At 40.5% G+C, this 24,152-nt stretch overlaps 1 protein-coding gene across 1 annotated transcript in view; it reads left to right on the forward strand.

Annotated features, from left to right (window-relative positions):
* The window catches only part of ARCN1 (archain 1), a 736,356-nt gene that overhangs the window by 277,793 nt on the left and 434,411 nt on the right, over positions 1 to 24,152 (forward strand). The window contains exon 4 of the mRNA XM_044080918.1: positions 22,412 to 22,617. Within this exon, the coding sequence (XP_043936853.1) occupies positions 22,412 to 22,617 (206 nt within the window). The remainder of the gene's footprint in view (positions 1 to 22,411; positions 22,618 to 24,152) is intronic.

The raw sequence follows: 24,152 nt of genomic DNA on the forward strand, positions 1-24,152 counted from the left end.
TCTTGCAGGGCTGCTGTTACTGGGTCTGTGCTCAGAAGGCATGCTTGGCTTAAGGAGCAATCTTTGCCTGATCACATTAAAGCTAAATTGTTGGATACTCCTTTAAATCAGGACCGCCTGTTTGGCAACAAGGCTGAGGAAGTTCTTAAAAAGATGGAAGATAAAGCTAAATCTATGCAAACTGTTAACGATTTTTTACAAGTTCTGCCTCCTAGATTTAGCAGGCACTGGCCCTCTAACAATTGGTCCTTTCCAGCCCCTTCCAGATCTTCTCAAGCCAAACCCAGACACAGCAAAAACCCCAGGTTTCAGTCCCGGGGACTCTCAGAACTAAGTAGTGGGGGGACTCCACTTCCAAGTCTGGGAATAATGAGACTCTCCCCTGTGGTAAACTGTCTCAATGACTTCCTTTTAAAATTTCCAAGAACTTATCAACTGACTGCCCCTTGGGGGGGGGGATTGCTCTTCATGCAAAGAATTGGGAACTCATTACCCAGGACAAATGGGTTTTAAATATAGTGTCCCAGGGATACAGATTTCACTTCCACACGTTGCCAACACCAAGTGGGTGGCCGGACCTACCCCCAAATCAGTGGGCAGAGGCCCAAAAACAAGTACTTTCTCTCTTAAGCATGGGGGCTATTCAACTGGTACCAGAAGAGGAAAAGGGACAAGGTTTCTACTCGAGACTTTCCCTGGTACCCAGAAAAGACAATTCATGGCGTCCTATCCTGGACCTGTTACTGTAAACACCTTTTTGGAGATTCCAAAATTCAAGATGCTGACTCTTCACCAATTACTTCCTATGCTAGGCAAAGATGCCTGGTTGGCAACACTAGATTTAAAAGAAGCATACCTGCACATCCCAATCGGGGAATCTTGCAGAAGATACCTATGCTTCAAAGCAGGCTACATGCACTGTCAGTTCTCTGCACTGCCCTTCGGCTTATCTACTGCGCCCAGGGTATTCACAAATTGCCTGGCTCCAGTTATTGCATTTTGCAGGCAAAGAAATATTCAAATATACCCATACCTGGACGATTGTCTAATTCATGCAGAAAGCCAGGACATACTTTTGAATAATCTGGACTTTGTAAAAAGGGTTCTAACTTGTCTGGGGTACACCATAAACGAAAAGAAATCACACCTGATACCCTGTCAACAAATTATATTCCTGGGAGTAAGCTTGAATACAACTTCCCAGATGGCTTACCTCATGCCAAAAAAGCAAATTCATTTGGCAACCTACTTCAAACATGTGGCCACAAAAGCCCTGCTGTCTGCAAGACAAATACTGCAAGCCTTGGGGTTCATGGCCTCCTGCATTTTCTAATTCCATATGCAAGACTGCATATGAGGAAACTACAGTGGTATCTAAAAAGACTATGGTGTCAACGTTCTCAAGGCCTAGAAACAATGATTCCTATCATACCTTGCCTATGCCTAGAGTTCCTTTGGTGGGCAGAGGCCTGCCACCAAAACAAGGGACTACCTTTCACACCACCCCCTGCCACCCAAACCCTAACAACAGATGCATCAGACTATGCATGGGGGGCTCACCTGGCAGGGAAGCGCATTCAGGGCAAATGGAACCCAAGTCAAATGCACCTCCATATCAATCAAAAAGAAATGTTAACTGTACAGAATGCTCTGACAGCCTTCAAGGACCACATTCTTCCAGAACAACTAATGGTAAAGACGGACAACACCACTGTTATGTGGTACAAAAACAAGGAGGAAGACTACTCATGGCATTGTGGAACACAGCCTTGAGCTACCAAGTGCACCTACAAGCTCAATTCCTGCCAGGAAAATTAAATACTCTGGCAGACGAACTAAGCAGAAACCTCATGGACCCACACGAGTGGAAACTGGAACCAAAGATTTTCAACATGTTGACAAGCAAATGGGGGAGCCCAGATATAGACCTGTTTGCCTCTCCCCAGATCTACCAATTGGACAGATTTTGCACAAGGACTCCCCACAAACAAGCCTAGAAAGTGGATGCTCTGTCCTTCAGTTGGAAAAACCTATCTGTCTATGCCTTCCCCCCTCTACCTCTGCTCTCCAAAGTACTACTAAAAATCAAACAGGACAAACCAAGGATGATTTTGATTGCTCCAACACTGGTACCCTCTCCTGTTCAGTGCGTCATGGTTATCTCCATGGCACCTGCCTCAGACTCCTTCCCTGCTGTCTCAGCAGGAGAACCAGATTCTGCACCCTCAGCTTCTAACACTGAACCTTGCAGCCTGGCTAATTACTTAATCTCTCCTTTAACATCCCTCAGCAAACCTGTGATGGATATTATTTTATAGGCAAGGAGGCCTAGTACTAGAAAATCTTATGTAGAAAAATGGAAAAGATTCTGTGCCTGGAACCAATTTCAAGGGATGAGCACAGCAGCACCCAATTTACCTCAGATTTTACAATACTTAACTGAGATGCTTCACAAGGGCCTGTCTTTTTCCTCCATTAAAATCCACGCCTCAGCCATTTCAGCTCATTATAACACAGAGCCTCCCCTCTTCTCTCATCCAATGTTCACGCAGTTCCTCGGAGGGGCCAAACATTTGAGACCACTCATGAGAGCTCCAACCCCAGCCTGGGACCTTAACTTTGTCTCGGAGAAACTCACTCTACCTCCTTTCGAGCCAGCTGCTACTGCAGACGTAAAATTTCTTTCTTGGAAAATAGCTTTCCTTTTAGCAGTCACTTCAGCTAGAAGGGTGTCTGAATTACAGGCCCTTATGGCAGTGGAGCCTTTCATCATCTTTCATGCGGACAGGGTGTCCCTCAGAACCAATCCATCCTTCATGCCCAAGGTGGTATCCAGTGTGGTTCTTAATCAGTCCATTCATTTGCCAACCTTCTTTCCCAATCCATAGAATAAAGGGGAATGGATACTGCATTCCTTAAATGTGCACAGACAACTTAGATTCTACTTAGACAGGACTTAAACCTCAAAGAAAATCTGAACAACTGCTGGTGGCATTTGCTGCAGGGGCAGAGGGGAAGGCTATTTCAAAGCAAACCATTTCTAAATGGATAAGCTATTGCATTCATTTCTGCTATAAGCATCATGGAAAACATATCCCCCAGGGGATCGGACCTCACTCCACCAGGGCTGCATCTACCTCTACAGCCTTTCTCAGAGGTGTCCCTACCAAGGACATCCTAGAAGCTGCTACCTGGAGTTCTGTACATACTTTCACCAAGCATTATCATTTGCCAGTTTTCTGTAAATCCAGAGCTGGCTTTGCCACTGCAGTCTTGCAGGGCCTTATAGCTGGCCCTAATGCTATCTAAATTCCTCCTCCCAACCATAGCTTTGGGAATCTACCCAAATGTAATGACTGCAACAGTGAAACACGAAGAACATAGTACAGTTGTGTACACTTACCATAAATGTAGATGTTGGAGTGTATTCACTGTTGCAGTCCTGGTTACCCTCCCTCCAGCCCCCTAACTTCTTTTGGCTATACCTCTACTTTCCTTTACTATGCTTAAAAGCCTTTTTGGTGTATTTGCTTTTTTGTTGGAGGTATATCTTTGTGCTTTTATGTTTAATTGCTTCCCATTAGGGGGGCACCTGACATCTGGGGCAAGAAAAACTGATGTAATGGCGTCTGCTGCATGTTTTATACCCCTGACGACCTGACGTCAAGGAAGAAGGGACAGCAACAGATGCAGGACCCAAGACTTTGTTAATCAAGGCCGACTGAGGGCTACCTGCAAGCAGATAACCCAAATGTAATGACTGCAACATGGAATACACTCTAACATCTACATTTATGGTAAGTGTACACAACTGTACTTTTCATTGTTGCTGGAATGTAATCAATCTGTGTATGGTGTAGCTTGTACATTTTTAAGCAGTCTTTTGTCCATGAATGTGGAGTACTGTCAAATGCTTTTTGCAGTCTTTTCATGCCATACTTAGTCATAATGGAGAACTGTAAAAAGGGGAAGAATCTAACAGCAAATGATCCCTAGTTCCAAATGACTTTCTTTTATTACCCCTTTGTTCTGTTGCCATGATTGGGTTTTCTTCTAAATTATTATAAACTCTGCCAGCATCATTTCCAGTGTGTAGTTTATACGTGGTCAGAAGGCAAGTTAGTGGTCTATAGTTTTTAGGATAGCTTGCAGGTTCACTCTTAAGTAGAGTTGTTTTTCCTATTGTTAACAAGGCTGGTGTCCGCTTGGGGTGCACATTGCACATGTAAATAGTTCTTACTCATGGGTGAGTACATAATGTAAAGATGTTAATACTTTTAGCCAGAAGTTAGGTACTTTATCTGGGCCTGGAGTTTTCCAATTAAGAGCTTTTCTTAATGGACAGAGAGATTGAAACAAAGTTACTTAATCTCATTTCATATCCTGTATATATGAACTTCTTATTTCTTTTACTTCTATCCATTTAGCATCTCTGTTATGTTCCACAGAATCTTCTTTCTTTTTTTTGGTGGTGTTTTAATTCCATTTGCCTTGTTTCACAGTTCTCTCTAAAACTTTTTTGGATCATCAATAAATTGCTTATTTTGTTGTATATATCTTCCAAGTTCTTCTGCCTGTGTTGATATTTTTATTTTATTTGTGATGGTGTACGATAGATCTGAACTGTTACAATACTGCATTTTACTTTTATCATGTCTCTCGAGTATTTTTGTTGATCTGTTCCCTCTTCTGTACTTTTTCTAACAGTGACACTTGTCTTAATTGCTTTATAGTTTTTTCTATTTGATACTTCCATGACGACATTCAATTTCTCCCCTTCCTTATCCTTACCATCCAGTGTTACTGTGGTAAGACTTTATCTGTTGTTAATTTAGCTGCACATTAATATATCCTATTTACTTCTGTTATATTGAATGCATCTCTCTGGGCAGTCCTAATTACTGTGTTCATTTGTTTTGTCAAACTTCTAACTTTTGGAGTTTTATTGACTTGGTGTATTTTTTTCATTGATTTTACTATGTCTGTCCATCTATATTAAATCAAGCAGTTCTTTTTAGATCATTTTCTTCTAAACTGAGGGCACATTTTTTATTCTCCATTTCCTACAGGTATTCTGTAGAAAGTTCCAGAGCATCTTCCTTTGCCGCGTTCTCCTCAGTTTCATCCTGTGTCACCTGTTGCTCTTTCATACGGGAACTCACTGGCCTATCACACCACAACATTGACCGAGTCAGATTTGCCACAATTTCCTGTTCCTTCCCTTGCTGTCCAACTCCAACTGATCATTTGTACTGGTTTCCTATGGAAGGCTGCAAAGTATCTTCATATGTCAATTGATCAGATGCTTCCTGCTCCATTGGTTTCTCCTTAATTTGGGTGTATGTTGCTGTATCCTGTTGTGATATTATCTGAGTTAAATTTTCTACACCGTCGCTTTGCTGGTAATCCATAACCTCATTGTTTCTTTAACTTCTCCATTATTTGATTCTCTTTTCTGTTGTTCCAGTTTGTTTTCTTATTTTTTTGTATTGTAAAATTTTCTGTGTCTGGATGTCTTTGCCCATATTTCTCTCTAAATATTTTTGGTGCTGCTCTTTTTGTATCGATTAGTTTTTCTTTCTCCTTTGCGTAAATATTGCACCATATTAAATTTTTGTCTTTCCCTTGTCCAGATTTCTTTTTCAGATGTCTCTTGCTCCTCCTGTTTCTCCTTACTTTGGGGACTCATTCCACCATGCTGTGGTATAACCTATGTTAGACTTTCTACTCTAAATTCACTTTGCAAGTATTCCATAATTTTTTTTTTACTTCTGATTGACTAATCTGTTCTACATTCCATTTTTGTGATATTTTTTTATTGTGAAATTTTCAATATCTGGATGCCATTGCCTGTATTTCTCTTTGAATATCTTTGGGACTGCCTTTTTTGTTTTGATTTCATTTGGTTTTCTGCTTTGCATAAATATTTAACCAAATCCAATCTCTTTCTTTCCCATGTTCATATTTCTTTTATATACCTTTCAAAAGTCTGTAGATTTTGTTCTTTATTTTTTTCACACTTCCTCAGTGGCTTCTTTTTCCAAATAGCCCAAGGTTTCTTGGTCTGTGTAATGTTTTTCATGGATCGATTGTATTAATGAATACAAACTGGCATTTGAAGCTTCTGACATTTTTCTTGTAGAAGTATTTTTCTTTCCTGTAATTTCTCTCTCAATCTATTCTTATATCGTCTGTTTGGAAATTCTTGGCTTCTTGCATAATGGCAACAATACATTTTTTCTTTCTTATCCTCAATAGTCCACTCTATCATCTGCATGGCTCTTTTTTGGCCTCTCCATTTGTGATTTTTTTTGTGGATTGTTACTTCCTTCTACAGTAGGGGGAGCCATCTTCCCCTGGACCTGGCCTGGCCCCACTTTAGGAATGTTTCTGTCTTGAGAATTCCACACCCTTAGGTTTGAGGATGAATTCAGTTCCAGCAGTACTACTCTCCTTTGCTTGCTGATTTTATCATCTCTCCATTCGGACCCCATGTTGTGGACCATATGTTGGTGGTGGATCTCCTTAAGGATCTGCATCCAGAATCCCACTCTGTCTTGACCCTTCCCCTTGTTTAATCATCATTCCTTTCCACTTTGAATTATAACCTTCTGCTTGTGTTATGAATGTGAGCTTTAACCATGTAGCCCTAAAAATAACCCTTCAAATCAGGTAAACCTAAACCCCCTTCTTCTATTGGAAGGATCAACTTATCCCACTTAACCCTTGCCCTCTTTCCCTCCCAGATAGTCATTTAATTATTTATTATTGTCCGGAACCTTTCCTCAGGTTATGTGCCTGACCTATATACAAGAGTAAAGGGACTAAAAACATTTTCACTGCTTGTATGTTTTTATTGAGATATATATATATATATATATATATATATATATATATATATATATATATATATATATAGATATATATATATATATATATATATATATATATATATATATATATATATATATAGATAGATATAGATATAGATCTATAGATAATATCCATAAATAAGAGTTTCCGGTTTGGGTTCCCACATATCCTTAGCTGCCATAGCAGAAGCCTTTTTCATCCATACTCCTAAGTACTTCATCTTATGTTCCCGTAAGTGTGGTTATTGCTGAACCACTTTGTGTGTGGGTACATAAAACAAGGGCTATAGCCATAAATTATCTTCTTTAATTTTATATGCTGAAAAGATTTGAATCCGTCTGAAAATGGTTCACAGCACTGAGATGTCTTTTTCTGGATTTATCAGATACAAAAGTATATCATTGGCAGGTAAAGCCAACTTTTCTTGATTACCATAACACTTAAATCCTTGTATTTCAGGCTCCCTTATTTTCTTTGCCGATGGCTCTAAAGATAAAGCAATTAACAAACAGAAGAGAGGGCACCCTTGCCTGGTTCCTCTGTTCAAACACAACTTATGTGGGAGGAACTCTCCCACTTTAATTCTTGCCACCAATCCTTTATATATCTTTCTAGTTAACCTTATTATTGTATCAGGGAATGCAGTTGCTTCCAGTGCCCTACTCCTAAAATCCCATCTTACGTTGTCATATGTTTTCTTCATCAATACATGACAACAGAGGTATTTCTTTACATTCTGCTTCCCTCTGGATCATCATTGCTCTAGTAATGTCAAATATTTGCCTACCCTCCACAAAACCACATGGATCAATGTCTATTTTAGCAACACCTTTGTCATTATTTTAGCTAGTATAGGCAGCACTTAATTGTAGTTTAAAATTGAAATTGGATCTCTGAAGCTTGGGTACCACTGTCACCACAGCTTTCTTCCAAGATGTTAGTGCTTCCCCTCCTTTTAAAATACTGTTAAAACAAAATCTTCCTGATCTTTATCACTTTCTTCCCTCCTAATTTCCAGACTTCCACAGGAATACCATCTTCTGTTCCTGTAGACTTTCCTGAAGGTTGATTTATACATCAATGTTTTTATCTCATCACTTTCTATCCTTAAGTATTGGTGGTTGAGCCTCTTCTGCCTCTAACCTTGACATATTTAAGTCTTCAAGAAAGAGTACAAATGGAAATATTTATGGATTTCCACAGTTTTCTGCTTTATACACATTTTTATACAATTTCTGGAATATCTCTAAAATCTGTATAGAATGTTTGGTTATTTTTATTATTATAGATTCCCTAAGGTTGGCAACAACCCTTTCAACGTTCTGTTGACCAAGACATGCTCCAAGTTTTTGTGCTCTGGAGTTATCAAATTGTTGATTAACTGCAGTCTTTCTAAACACATGCATGTTATCCAGATACTTCCTTATTTTCTCTTTTGCACTCTGCATTTTCCCTTTGTCTTGCTCTGTGAGATTTCCCATATTCTGCAATACTGTAACCTTTGTCAGCCCCTCTGAGTAAGTTTTTTTACTTCTTAACCATATCTCTTTCACTTTGACTGTATTATTAAACTCCATTTTCATTTTATCCCAGTTACTAGCTATAACATCTAAAGATAATTCTACCTTTTTTAGTAACTTTCAAGTTCCTGTACCCGTTCATTAAATTCCTTTCTTTTTAACAGCTAAGTGTGAAAGTACAAGTGTTTCTTTACTTCATGCACCCAATTAAAACCAAGATAAAAATGCAGGGTAATGATGAGAAATAGTTATCGGATGTGTGTTAAAGCTTTCAATTAAATGCACATGTTCCTTTGAAATATAATTTCTATCTGATCCAGCCTAGTTATTGTACACTGGATATAAAAGTTCTTCCCCAGTTCCTACTACTGAATTCACATCCTCAATACCACATATTTTCATAAATTTCTTCAGAATCTACCTTCTTTTCTTATTTTCCCTCCTAGCCCCCCAATACATCCTCATATTGCAAATTAAATTCTAGTCCCTACCTCTAAGTAATATTCCTTGTTGAAAGCTGATTATTTCTCCCAAAATTTTCTAAAGCTCTATAATAGTAGTTTTCTGTGGAATATAAATAAATGCATGCTATTGTAATCTCCTCCCAGCTTTTGTGTTGCATGCATATATACTAATGTTTGGCAGGCTCATCTTTTGTGCAGTTGTTTCACATTTTAAGACTTTTTTTGTTTGAATGAAAATCCTCAAACAAAAAACTAAATAGAAACCATCCCATCCCTTGTTAACGTGGAACAAGCATGCAAAATTATGTACATCTTCAAAACACAAGGTTTAACCTGCCAGAAGGGGACAATTGACTCAAATTGCTGGCTGTACCTGCAGGCATTGTCTAACCTAAAGTTAAGGTTACTGATGCTAAAGTGCATGCTGCAAGCCTGTGTATTTACTTACACTGATTGTTGTCTTTTCTTTTCTTATCTCTTTCCCCTCCCAGTTATGAAAAGACTGCTTATATGCTTTCAGAAAACATTAACATTTAACCCTAAGAAAAAGTGCACTAGCTGTCTTTAAATAAAACTAAATTGTACCCTGTTCTGTTAACTGCATTAAAGCATTAAGGCTGCTAGGGAAGTTGTTGACTCTTATTCACTTTCCATCATTTCAGACTTAATTTTTTTCACTGAACTGCTTACCATTGTGCTTTTAAATTTTGCATTTCCCTCCACAAAGAATAGTCAGAATTCTCGAAATTAACTGCTTGCACCTGAAGACAGCTTGTCTCCATGGAAATATACACAGCAGTGAGTCAGAATTCTCAAAATTAACTGCTTGCACCTGAAGACAGCATGTCTCCATGGAAATATACACAGCAGTGAGTCTTTGCATGCACAGCTGCCCTCAGCTACATACATCTCGACTCCATTGAACATTTGCCAGTGGAAAACAAACAAGCTGATATCTTTGCATTTGTAGAAAGCTTGGCATTTTTATGGTTTTCTTGTTTACAGCTTAAGCCAAAGCTAGTAATGTGGGCATTCATCCGTGTAACATTAAAAGAGAAAATATCCTGATTCTACATATAATCAGTCCACTTTTACACCCTGACCCCATCCCAGCAGCCCAAGATCACAGAATATGAACATTAAGCTTGCTTTTTGTCCAGGCCTTTTTCTCACTATACTGTAAAACCTATGTTTTTGCAACTAAAATAAGTACTTGTTTACTTAAATATCTGTACAACAGTCACTGAACCCCCCCCCACATTTAAAACACTCCTGATTACACAAAACTGTGTGTATAACATGTAATTTTTATCATTAAATGTATACAAATACTAAGAACAAAAATCATTTTACTTGTTCCCGTTTTAGTGTTGTCCTAAAAATTAGTGATATAAAGTGGGGTATATGGTTTATAGTCCGCCCCCAAGTTTAACAAAGTCAACCAAAGTCCATTTTTTTCAGCGTGTTTTTCTTGAAAAAAACATATTTTCCAAATGTGCTAAGAATTTCAGAGTTGCTGGTGGTCTTCTGTTCATCTCAGTCTCCCAACACCAGTACTGTAGATTCTTCTAGTCAACTCCTGTGATTTTTTCTTTCAAATGTCTGAAAAGATTTCACTGGCAAAGTCTCTGTATGAATCTTACATTCGGAAGAATGAGAAGCAGAGTCTCCATCTGTTTGCTGGCTCACTTTTTGTTGGATAAACTTTATTTCCTCTTTAGCCTGTTTTGTGTCAAAAAAAAAAAAGAAAAGAAAAAAAGAAATTGATTCTCCAGGAAAAAGGACTTTGAAGACAGAAGGGTACAGCCGCTTGAATCTCTCACCTGCCTGTCAACATTCTCTGATTACTGGAATAAATGTGCTTGTCTTCTGCCTGGTGTACAGTAAATAGGTGTACAGTAAATAATCATTTCCTACACTCTGTTGTCCTGAATTTTTAATACTTTGCCATTCTGCCACAGTTTTGAGAGGATCAACTCTTTTTGCTGGTATAATTATTTATTTACTAATGTAGGTCTTGGGCTGCTTTCTCACTGCATTGTTGGTAGTGTACTCTCTATGTACCTTTTCAGTTAGCAAATTCTGCTGTGAAATATCAGTCCAATTGATTATTTCTGCTTTCATAAAGTTAATATAGTCTGTTCCTTCCATTTTCTCTGATACAGCAGAAAATCTCAAGTTTTCTCTGAGCGCGCTCTGTATTATAACTGTTTTTTAAACAGTTCTTGAAACACTTGAGACACCTCATATTCAGCCAGCTTTTTCTTCGTCAGCCTCTGATTTTTGCAGTTTTATAAGTTCATCTTGAATGGCTAGTTAAAGCTTTTTTTTCTAGCTGTTTGTTTGATTTGCTACATTCATTCAGTGTTTAATTTATTTTAATCACCTCTGAGTACATTTGATTTGTTTTCCTCTAAATTACTGGATTACTTTTTGCTGAAAGCTGCAGAATCCTTCCCAGACTATTTTCTCTTCACTTTTTCAGGTTGATTTCTTTCAGGCTTTTCAAATTTCTTTTTTTGCTGGCATCCAGGAACTGAATTTTAAAATAAAAAAAGAAACAAAAAAATAAATGGCACTCCAGCTCTCCCTGTGAGAGAACATAAAAAGAAGTTATGCTGTTGATTGGTGTGCAGCTAGTCCAGCTTTAGTCCTAATCGTTGACTATGATGAACCTGCCTCCACCTGAAATGTTAAAAATACATAGCTTTTGTTTACTGGCTGTATACAGATATTTTCTTTTGAAATCCAACATCTGACTGGATTAAACCTTCTGAATTCTAGCTAGCTGTGTTGGCTTAGAGGTGAAAAACCCTCAAGTCCTGTTAATAGTTTCCTTATCTTTTATGTCTAGAGTAAAAGTGAAGTTTGGATACTTGTAGTGTAACCCTGTCCCATTTGTTTTTGTCTTCTTTGTATTTCACTTGTTCATAGTACTTGTCTTTGAGAGGCATCTGTTTTTTCCTCCCCTGTAATGTACTTGCCACACCACTATAACTGCTTGTAATAGTTATTTTTCCAATCCACAATGCTGCTAACTTAAGCTCCCTTAATAACCTTATCAGTGATACAGGCAGGTGTACACATTCTGTTGTCATAGTGCAGTAGTGCTATATTCCCTTCCTAAGTCCCCCAGGTTGTGGCTTACTTTTGCTTGTTACAATTGTTCCTTTCTGCTAATTGTGTAGCCCATGCAGTGAAAATGTTAGCAGCCAATAAACCTTGATTTAAGTAATCATTATAGTGTGAAGTCCTGCATACAGTGACACAAATCCACTCGTCCTATCAATACTGTCTTAGAATATGCTGTTGCAACATTCTCTCTTCCGTCAACAGCAAGCTTCTGCTTGACAACAGCATGCTCTCCACTTCCCATCAGCGTTCCAACAACAGTGAAGGAGATGGGTGGCAGTTCAACATTTGCTATTTCCAGTAACTAATCTCCTCATTCTGTGGTTAACAGAGCATTGCAAATGGGAGTCTTCAAGTTATACATCATGCTCTGTTTTACACTTTAGTCACTACACATTCCACTCATGATACTGGAGATGAATCAGTACTAATGTACTGACCATGGGCAGATGGTATTGTGTTTTCAGCCTGTAATTTAACATTAACTGTATAGGGACTTTCCTTTCTGACCCCCCCCCCCCCCAAAAAAAAAAAATTGTGCCCTTCGTCAAAAGACTACACTTGAGTTGCTTAGCCATATCTTGCCCATTATATTCTTTCTGCCTTAAATTCAAGGGCACGCCTACTTCATCTTATAGAAGACTTCATATATGCCTTAATATGCAACTAGACCACGGCATATTTGGAAAAAGGCAGCATGGTTTGTGTGGTCAGCATGAAATTATATATGCAAGTCAGGGGTTTGGTTATAAGCCCAACCAACTTGAGGAAAGTGGGGTGGAGAGATTGGCATTTGGAGCAGGAGGTGAAGTATAGTTTAGTTGTAGCTACCTTTATGAAGCAGAAGGAAGGGGTAGGATAGAGCTTATAAGTCTTTGTCCATTGTAATATCTTAAAGAAGGGACTGTAGCAGGATAGCAAGAATAATTTTCAGAGCAATGGAAAGAATCTCAATGCATTCCATTTTGGATTTTGTAATGTCACTAGGAAAGTCTTTTGTAGTTTTTCTAAAGTCCTTTGTTTCTTGTGTACAGGGCTTTGTGCTCAAAACAGTTCTCCACTCATCTTTCTCTCTCTCTCTGCCTGTGGCCCCCCCCCCCACTCCTTTTTTTTTGTTTGTTTGCTTTTAAAAAATTTCTTAATTGGCTGCATCATCTTTGTTCACGTTTCGTGAATGCTATGTACAGTCTGTCCTTGAGCTAAGCCTTAAGTGCAGCTGCTAACCATGAACACTTGTTTCCACTCAGTCTTCTAAGCCAGTAAGCAGACAAGCTGCTGTGAATTCCATTTGGTTGGTTAAGCTGTATACCCCAGGTGGCCACATCAGTTTGTATTGACTAGCTCTTCCAGCAGAGCAGTTTCTTAGCTTTGGAAAAAGTCTACCAGCAACTAGTATCAGATCATTCACTGCTTGTTTTGAATCACCGCTGCGGAGTGGTCACTTAAGGACTTGGATAATACAGATCAGTGAAAGCAGGAGATGGTTGTGATTATAACATCAAGGTGTATGTGTGTGTGTGTGTGTGCTTCATTTCCAGGATTTGACTCTTGTTCGATCACTAACAGTTCACTAAAGTTCATGCAGGTCTAGAACTCTTATGTTGCTTCTGAATGGGCCTAGCCAGTTTAGATTGCAGTATGCCAGTAGTATGACACTTCTACTTTAACCATCCTACAGAAGGTCCTGGACAACTGAGTGATATAGATTTTTACTGGAGGTGGTAGTGAAGTATTAAAAACCTACAAAAATCTTGTCTTCAGAATCCACCACTGTCCTTTTTACTGTTTGTCCCTGTAAATGATTGGGAAAGTCGCATCTTTGGAGTCTACACATTTTTTTTGTGCCGTTTCATCCTGTAAATGACTGGGCAGTCAACTAGCAAAGTGAACTCTGTGAGAGAAAATGCATCTCAACCATATTGAGAATCTACAATCTGTTTAAACACAGCTGACCCCAACAGACCCCCTGAAGCAGTGCACATGCATTTGAAATCCAGAAACAGGAACTTAAAACTGTGTATTCAAGAGACTTGTAGTTAATCTAATATATACTCTTGGCCAGAGAATTGGATAATCAGATAACCAAACTCTGCAGCTAGGCTGAAGTCTGAGATAATTCTGTTTCCCGAAGATAATTGCAAATAAAATTGTCTGATGCTTTTTGAAAGATAACTGCTGTTCTGCTTCTTATTTTTGGATGGTAGGTGTTTCTTGGACAAGGGTTAAGTCCTCTCCATAGTGAATTAAGGTTATATTGTAAGCGTGTTGGTATTTGCAGTTAGTGAGGATTTAAAAAGTAATAGATGAAGGACTGAGCCTCGGGATGCTGTTTATATTTTGTTGAGGAGGAGTGGAAAATGTTTTACTAATAGACTAAACTGTCTTGGAGCTGTAATCAAGATGTTACTGTTGGTGCAGCCAATTTCTTGCAACCTTTGGTTTAGACTACTGTTGCATGCCTTTGAGAGGGTACTGTAGCTGTTAGTCATCCCTTGTTGCAGTTGGAATCCACTTGTTGGAGAAGATTAAGAAGTACTGTGCCCAGCCCTTTATCTGTACCGAGTATTGATGGCAGGATTGTTATTGGAGAGAGAGGTTAACTGGTGTTATGTGCTGTCCATACTAATAATTTTAGGTAGATGGTTAAAAATGCTTGTAGGTCTGTAATTCTGAACATTATTGGGAGGCTTGTTGTTGTTTTGTCTTTTGGCTTTTTCCCGGTAAGGGGTCGCCACAGCGGAACTCCGGTCCGCTAATGATTGGCAGTAGATTTTTATGCAACACCGAGGTGCCAGCTCGATGCCCAGCCTTCAACGAAGGCATGCCCATTTAGGCACGCATGTCTTTTGAACGCTACCCAACCACGGGGAGGACGAGGCTTAAAATTAACTAATTCATACTGCTTTCTTCTAATTAACATTACACAATTCTACAGTGGGCTAACTGGCTTCTTTTAACAATTTCTGGAGGCGCACTAGTTCACCTTTTCCCCATGTATAAAAATGATGATTATTGTTCGTGGGTAAGTGATTGGTGGTACAAATTTTGTCTGTCATCCTTTATTTTTTTTAATCTACATATAATCTGTGGAAACAGGATAGAAATTAAAGTTTGCAGGTTTACTCTTCTGATTGAAATGTTTTGGTTATTGCTGTTCTAGATGACTGTGGCACTGAAATACTTAGGTGAATTTTCCATTTCTAGATATGCTGGCTGTTAGAGTTGCCTTCACACTTACTAGAAGCTATTGATAGACTTCTAAAAGGCTTTAGTTGTGTTAGGTTCTTGCAGTGGTTTTGCTGTGTACTTCTGAGATGTCTGTGTCACCAGTTATGTTTTTGTATGTATCTTTATAGTGAGGTTGCAGTATTGATTTTCTGGTCTTCTAAGGCTTTGTCTCTCTTATTAGTTGTGGACAGGTTTTGCATGCTGCATTGGTAGTATAATGGTCACTATTGTGATTCGATCAAGTTCTAGAGTATGTTGGGATGTTCTTCGTCTTCCCTTGCTGCAGTCCTGACTATTGGGTATAGTCCGCGTCCCAGTCGGCCCGAATACCAGAGTATAAGGCTGACGTCGGTCATGGCGCCTTAGACTGACGTCAGTACGTCAGGGTACTAATGCGCATGACCGACGTCATTTCCTCAGTCTTTTTTGCCGCATGGTCCGATGCAGAAGCAATTTTGCGAGTGCAGGTTGGCGTTCTGAGATTTTCCGAAACCGGAGTTTCAGACCGAAACAGAGTTGGCTAAGTAACCCGTTAGAACATTTTGGTTTTTCTTGCCTCAGTATTTAACCGGATGTCAGAAAAAGTGAATAACTGTATTTCTTGTGGGAAACAGATACCGCATAGGGATTATCATACATTGTGTATACCTTGTTTAGGGCCTGAGCACGGCGTTGTTGGTTGCCGCTCTTGTGCTAGATTTAATAAGCGCACTATTAAGAGGAGGCTTGATTGTGCTAGGTTAGTGTTTGGGAAGCGTTGCAATTATACTATGCCGTCGGATGCTCCGACGCCTGCTTCATCCAAGAAGCGCAAGGACAAATCAGTGAAACCTAGGGGTGAGGAACCGGCAGTCCCGGACGTCGGTCCTTTAGAAGGCTCAGGGGAGCCAGAGGTTTTGCCTGGAGTCTCTATGGAGTCTCAGGCAGATACTTTACTGTTACAGGATGTGCCCTCTCAGGAGGTAGGCCAGGCTGAGGGGGCTTCTCAGGTAACTGTTCTTCCCAAGGTAGTTAGGGCCTCTCCTTCTGTTGCCAAAGCTTCTTTTAGAGGTAGGCCAAGTTCAGCTTCTGTGGGGGCTTCTCCTAGCATTTCGGGCTCTGTGCCTAAGAAACATATGCTTAAAATGGCAGAAGATTTGATTACTCTGATTAGAGGTTCTATGCCCCCACCTGATAAGAGGCCTAGGGTGGAACAGGAGTTTGATAGTTTTGAGCAGTGTTCACAGGCTTCAGAGTCTTCTGTGGAAGACTTGCAAGAGTTTCCTACTTATTCTGATTCTGATGTGGATGATTCCACTCCTTCAGCTTCTCCTCCTGAGGATTTTTCATTTTCAGAGTCTCTTCACTCCATGAGGGAGCACTTTAAATGGGAAGGCCAAGATTACTCTGACTCTGGAAAAAGGCTTAGGGAATTCTTGTTTTTGCCCCAGCATAGGCCCTTAGCTATTCCTCCTGTGTTGAATGTGGTGGAGGATGTTTTTGCTGAGGCTTCTCTGAACCCTGACTCCTTGCCTCCTGCTCCTGTTAAGCCTGATAGGTATTATAGGGTGCCCGAAGCTCATAAGTATTTGTTTAAGAGTCCCAGGGCGGACCCAGAAACTGTTTCTCAGGGGCCTAAAGGTGTTAAAGCTTCTGTGGTTAAAATCCTGTACCCTCTGATAAAGAGGCAAGGGCTTTGGATAGGTGGGGTAAGAAAGTATATACTTCTTCCACTCTAGCCATGAGGGCGTTGAATTGTCAGTTTCATATGCTGAAATATCAGAATTATCTCCTTTCACAATTGAAATCTAAGGTGGATGCTTTGGCGGAAGGTATTGAGTGTAAAGAATTGCTGGATTTGGTTCATGTGTCTGAACAAGTGGGTAAGCATTCTTTGCAGTGTGGTTTTGATGCTGTTCAGGCCTCCTCGAGGGTGGCTGCTACTAGTTCTGTTCTTCGCAGACATGCCTGGTTGAAGGATCAGAATTTAGCTGAGCATGTTAAGACCAGGATTTTGGATGCTCCTTTACAGTCTGATGTGTTGTTTGGACCGCCTGTGGAAGCAGTTTTAAAGAAAATGGAGGACAAAGCTAAGTCTATGCAGACTGTTAAAGATTTTTGCAGGTACAGCCTCCAAGTTTAGTAGAAATTGGCCTGCTAAGGGGTGGACATATCCTGCTTATGGTTCCCAGTCTAGGGGTAGGTCTAGACGTGGTAGGGGCAGGGCTCAAGGTTCGTTTAGGCCTAGATCAGACAGTTCACCTGCTCAGACTTCTGGTGAGGGCAGGGGTCAGTCCTTTCGTAAGCAGAACCAATGACCTGCCTTTTCAGCTGCCAGTGGACTCTCGTCTGGCAGCTCCTTTGGGAGGAAGATTGTCTCTTTTCAAAGAAAATTGGGATTTAATCACTCAAGACAGATGGGTGCTGGATATCATTCATCACGGTTACAGATTTTATTTCCACACAATGCCCACTTTCAAAGGCATGCCAGATGTTCCTCCTCCACAAAGAAAAGAGGCTCACAAGCAAGTTTCTCAGTTACTCCAGATAGGGGCCATTCAGCCAGTCCCTGTATCAGAAAGGGTCTTCGGATTTTATTCTCGCCTGTTCCTAGTACCAAAGAAGGGGAACACGTGGAGACCAATTTTGGATTTATCTATCCTCAACACTTATCTGGACATTCCCAAGTTCAAGATGTTGACGTTACAGCAACTGTTGCCTCTGCTAGGCAAGGATCACTGGATGGTAACTTTGGATCTCAAGGAAGCTTACCTTCATGTGCCTATAAGGCTAAGTTGCAGAAAGTATCTGCGGTTTCGAACTGGAGATTTTCATTATCAGTTCTCTGCATTGCCCTTTGGCTTATCTACTGCCCAGAGTATTCACAAAGGTTCTGGCTCCAGTGATAGCTACTTCAGGCTTCAAGGCATTCAAATCTATCCTTACTTGGACGACTGCCTGATTCTGGCTCAAGAAAAGGAACACCTTCTACAGCATCTGGAATATGTCATAGCAGTGCTAAGATGCCTAGGGTATTCTGTGAGCGAAATAAAGTCCAGTCTAGTACCCTCTCAAGACATGTGCTTTCTGGGTGTGAGACTGAATACAGCAGCCCAGATGGCCTTTTAACCCCGGACAAACAAAAGAGTCTGTCACTTTACTTCCATCAACTATCTCGTCAGTCCGTGCTGACTGCAAGGACAGTCCTTCAAGCATTAGGGTTCATGGCATCTTGTATTCTGGTGCTTCCCAATGCCAAACTGCATATGAGGAAGCTGCAATGGTATCTCAAAATGTATGGACACAGCACTGCCAAGATTTGGACACTGTCATTCAAATAATACCTTGCCTTCAAAAGGAATTCTTGTGGTGGGCTCAGGAATGTCACCTAAACAAGGGACTCTCTGTGACCCGGCCAGAGGCGAGTCAGATTTTAACGACAGATGCCTCGGACACTGCTTGGGAGCTCATCTAAATGGAAAGTGGATACAAGACAAGTGGCCTGCCAGACTACAGCATCTACATATCAACATGAAGGAGATGTTAGCAGTCCAGTTTGCATTGATGGCGTTCAAGGAGTTACTTCTTCCAGGGCAGGTGTTGATTCTGACAGACAACACAACTGTCATGTGGTACATCAACAAGCAAGGGGGAACACATTCTTATCCTCTATGCAGGCAAGCAATGATTTTATGGGAGACTGCGTTAAGCCTGCAACTGACTCTTCAGGCAAGGTTTCTGCCAGGAGCACAGAACTCCCTAGCAGATGTATTAAGCAGACAAATCATGGATCCCCACGGTGGAAACTGGATCTTCATGTATTTCAGAAATTGACAGTGTCATGGGGAACTCCAGACATAGATCTGTTCGCTTCTCCACTAAACCACCAGCTGCCAAAGTATTGCACAAAGGGGTTTCATCACACAGCTTGGAAAGTGGATGCTCTGTCTTTCAGTTGGAAAAACCTTCATGTCTATGCCTTTCCACCTCTACCTCTTCTTCCAAAGGTATTGCTAAAGGTCAGACAAGACAGGCCAAGGATGATTTTGATAGCTCCAGATTGGCCTCGGCAACACTGGTACCCACTTCTAAGGAGTCTTGTAAAGAAGCCTCCATGGCCTTTACCTCTGATTCCTCATCTGTTATCTCAGAAGGACGGTCATCTGCTCAATGTCAAGCTTCAATCTCTTCATCTCACAGCTTGGCATATTCTGTGTTGAAGCACGGTAGGTCTCAGCTTCCTCAACAAGTTTTAAATGTGATTATGGAAGCTAGAAGGCCTAGTACTAGGAGAGTGTACGCAGAAAAATGGAAGAGATTTTATTTTGGAGTACAGCAAAGAATTTGGAGATTTCAGAGCCTAATTTGAGTGTGGCTCTTCAATATCTTACTGAATTATTGGACAAAGGTTTGTCCTTCTCTTCCATAAAGATTCATGCTGCAGCAATTTCAGCTCACTATGATTGTGACCCACCTTTGTTTTCGCATCCTTTGTTCAAGCAGTTTCTTAGAGGGCAAAGAATATAAGACCCCCACGTAGAGCTCCTACTCCTGCTTGGGATCTCAATTTTGTGTTGGAAAAACTTACTCTACAACCTTTTGAGCCTGCAGCTACTGCTGAATTGAAATATTTGTCATGGAAGACTGCTTTTCTGTTGGCTATTACTTCTGCAAGAAGGGTGTCTGAGTTGCAGGCCCTTATGGCAGTAGAGCCCTTTGATTTTCCATAAGGACAGGGTATCATTACGCACTAATCCTTCCTTTATGCCTAAGGTGGTTTCTAGTGTGGCTTTAAACCAAACTATTCATTTGCCTACGTTTTTGCAGATCCTCAAAATAAAGGGGAAAAGATTTTGCACACTTTAGATGTACACAGGCAATTGCGTTATTATTTGAGCAGGACTAAGAATTTTAGGCAGTCTCAGCAGTTACTTGTTTCTTTTGCTTTGAGTTCACAGGGCAAGCCTGTGTCAAAACAAACTATTTCTAGGTGGATTGGCTTTGCATTGCATTTTGTTATTCCCATCATGGCAAGGAGATTCCAGCTGGGATTAGGCCTCATTCCACTAGGGCTACTGCCACTTCAACAGCATTTGTAAGGGGTGGCAACTAAGGATATTCTGGAAGCAGCTACTTGGAGTTCAGTGCATACTTTCTCTAGGCATTATCACCTGCCTATATACTCTAAGACTAGAGCTGGTTTTGCCACAGCTGTTTTACAAGGCATGTTGTCAGCTCCTGCTACTTTATAATTTGCCAGCCTCCCTTACCTCTGCTTTGGGATTCTACCCAATAGTCAGGACTGCAGCAAGGGAAGGCGAAGAACATAGTACAGTTTTGTACCTACCATAAATGTAGATGTTCGAGGATTCCCTTGCTGCAGTCCAATTTACCCTCCCTCCTTCCCCTCTGTGTTTCAGGGTGGTTGTGTAGGTGAGTTTACATGCTTATATTTTTTATATATATTACTGTATATATTGTACATGTTTTTTGGTGCAGGTTGTTTTGGGACTTGTCTTTTGGGTCTTCTGACATCTGGGGCAAGAAAAGACTGAGGAAATGACGCCGGTCATGCGCATTAGTACCCTGACGTACTGACGTCAGTCTAAGGCGCCATGACCGACGTCAGCCTTATACTCTGGTATTCGGGCCGACTGGGACGCGGACTATACCCAATAGTCAGGACTGCAGCAAGGGAATCCTCGAACATCTACATTTATGGTAGGTACAAAACTGTACTTTTTGAGGATGTTTGTAAGTATCCAGTAAAGTTTTTTTTTTTTTTTTTTTGTTCTGGTTGTTTGGACCCGTCATGTAGGAGCTGTGATCAACTGAGTTAAGGCCAGAGCTTGAAATTATGGGTTGTCCTGAATTTGCTGGCTCCGTAGGATGTTTGTCACTAAGCAGTGTGCATTCGATTGAGCAGTTATCCACTGTAAGTACATCATCTAAGGGAGTGGACCTGATGAAGACAGGACATAAAAAGTTTCTAGAGTTGTTGTCTGTGTCTGGGTTGGACCACCAGTAGCAGAGTGAAAGGCTCATGGCAACACCAGCAAGTAGAATGACTGGTTGCATCTAGAGGATCGCTTTCAAATGCAAGGAGGTAATGCTTCTGCTTTTCTGGACTCTGACCAGGCAATGTGTGTACTTCTGGAGCCCATATAAGGAAAGGGAAATCGGGCTACTGGAAGTAATCCAAAGGGGAAACCAGCAGAAGGATGTGTAGGATGGAGGGTAAGGATATGTCCAGCAATTGAAGAAGCTGGAGCTTGTCTCACTAAAGACCAGCAGAAAAGAGGGCATACTGAGGATCTACAGGATAATTTGGAGGAGGTGTGAGAGTCTCGTTCAGAATGAGAAGGACAGAGAGAGGTAGAAGATGGGCTTAAACAGATTGTAGGAATCTGCAAAAGCATTTAATCACTGAGAGGGTTGTGGACTTGTGGTTTAGATGATTGGAATGGGTGGGGGAAAGGGAGCCCACAGGGGCATTTAAGACTTGGTATTGAAAGGGATAAGGGGAATGCTAGGGAAGCTGAGACAGGCAGAAAAGGAAGACAGGGGAATCTTAGGGATGCTAGGAGGGAATAATGTTAAATGCAGTTAAGGGCAAGTAGGTGTATTATCTCCCGCCAGCCAGATGTAATTGATTTGATATATGTGACATGGGTCAATATCTGCCATGGTAGCTTTCACCACCCAGGACTGTTTTGTTGACCACTAATACCATTTATGAGGTGATTGTGGTTGTAAGATGCTAAATCAGGCTTCTTTTTGTCCCTCTCCCTCAACTGTTCTGTATTATTTTCTATCTTGCAAATGTCTAAAACTTTTTGCTGGTGGTTGTTCACTTGTGGTGTTGGGCATAATAAAAGCAATTTGTGTAGCGTGAATGGATTATGCAAGCTGTAGATAAACCCCTGAAAGAAAGTGGCATTTAAATATCAACTGAATGACTGGCATAGCAAAAAGCAGTCAACTTCTAAGGAGCAGCAGCTTTCAGAGTTGCACAGGGCTGGCTAGATGCCTGAAGAAGTTTTTGCAGAACAATGGCAGCAGGCCATTTGAAAGCCATCAGTGTGTACTATCCTGACTTTTACTGTCATGTTTTGAAAGAGGTGCGAGATGAAGTCACTATTTTTTTTTATTTAACCATTATAGTGCAGTTTCTTTGTATATACTTAGTTTGCCACTTGCTTCTGTTTGCCACAGACCCAAGAACGAGAAGCTAAAGCAGAGATGCGACGTAGAGCGAAGGAGTTGCAACAGGCTCGGCGAGATGCAGAGAGGCAGGGTAAAAAAGCGCCTGGGTTTGGTGGCTTTGGAAGTTCTACTGTGTCTGGAAGCTCTGCTGTGTCCATGATAACGGATACCATCATAGAACCTGAGAAACCCAAAATTACACCAGCACCTGCTAGGTAAGAGGCATTTTTTTTTTTTTTTTCAGGAATGTAGAATATCTTGCAAAAGAAAGCCCACCACCCCAAATTGCTCTTCCTTCCTTTGAAGCACTGTTAATGAATTGGAGGTCTTCTTTCATGCAGGCTTCTTGGTGGCACCAGTAAGGCTTCTGTTTAAATGTTTTCATTGGTGATTCTTTATTCCAGTTTTACTTACATTAATATCTGTAGTATTTCATTTGGTAATCACAGTTATGATGCACTTTTGTAATATTCTGAAATTTAAAGCATGATGAATACATTGTTTCCTGTAGCCCTGTGTAGGACAAAATGTGTATTGGAGAACATATGGAAGAATACTGTTTTCATTGGCTGACTAGATGGGCCAGTCTTGTTAGTATGTGTAGTTCATCTTCCATTGCACTTTAGTGGGTGAATGGATGGTTTCAGCTCAGAATGTTGGGATTTTTTTTCTGAGATGCATTTCTTTTTTTCATCAAGGTTAGTTCTTGCAGTATGTTCCATGCTGGATTATTAAGTGGTAGAGTTACACAGTAAAACCTGATTTTTGCAGTTTGTTTTACTGGCTGCATGATCTTATTTTACTTACCAAGATCTAACATATTTGTTCCTTTTCTGACTATGGCAGATTGTTAAACTCGAAGGTAAATGGAAAGATTGTAATACCTGTTACCCGTTTAATCTGTTTAGCAGTTTTTAGCTCCTGCATGCTGTGTTTACACATGATTTTAAAACATGACACCAGCTCCTGGAGGAAAAAATTGTATTCCACTTTCTTAGTAAGAGTTTTTCTAGTCTACCACAATGGAATCTGTGAGAGAGTCCTATTTCTGAATACGTAATTATTTTATCAACTTGCTAAATTCAGGCCATTATCTCTGTGGGCCATTGGTTCTCAAATGATGAGGCTAGCCTTCATAGGGAGACCCAATCAAATCTGGTAGTGTTACACACACACACACACACACACACACACACACACACACACACACACACACACACACACACACACACACACTTTAGTATTCATTTTATGTGGAATTGGGTTCACTGCAAAATGGTGATAGTCAATAAATACATTTTAATGACTGTATAACAAGAAGAATTAACTAAACCAAACCTTGATTATTCTGAATGTATGATGTCCTAACTGAAATCACTGCTGCAATATTCCTGATATATGGGTTGTCTTTGATGTCCGGCTGAGGTACCAAAGCTTTACTTTCCTGAGGTCATATGCCCAATGCATGCCCTCAGCTTGTATGCATTGGTGTATTAGTGTGTATAGAGTGATGTAAGAGTGTGGATCCTTAAACTCTCGCTGCCAGCCTTGAACACATGTCGTGCATCCATTGGGACTGATCACTGTTTGGTCATTAGTAACTTAGCTTTGATTATTTATCTTGATAAGTGGTCCATTGGAGAACCTTCCTTTTTGCTTAAAATTATTTTGTTGAAAATTGTTAGATGTCAGCTAGGGAGGGGTAAGTTTGAGTGCTATACGCAGATTCCTTACAAGGACTTGCATACCA

Source organism: Protopterus annectens, chromosome 8.part0 (genome assembly GCF_019279795.1).
Source record: "Protopterus annectens isolate FY-2018-M chromosome 8.part0, PAN1.0, whole genome shotgun sequence".
NCBI classification, from domain to species: Eukaryota; Metazoa; Chordata; order Ceratodontiformes; family Protopteridae; genus Protopterus; species Protopterus annectens.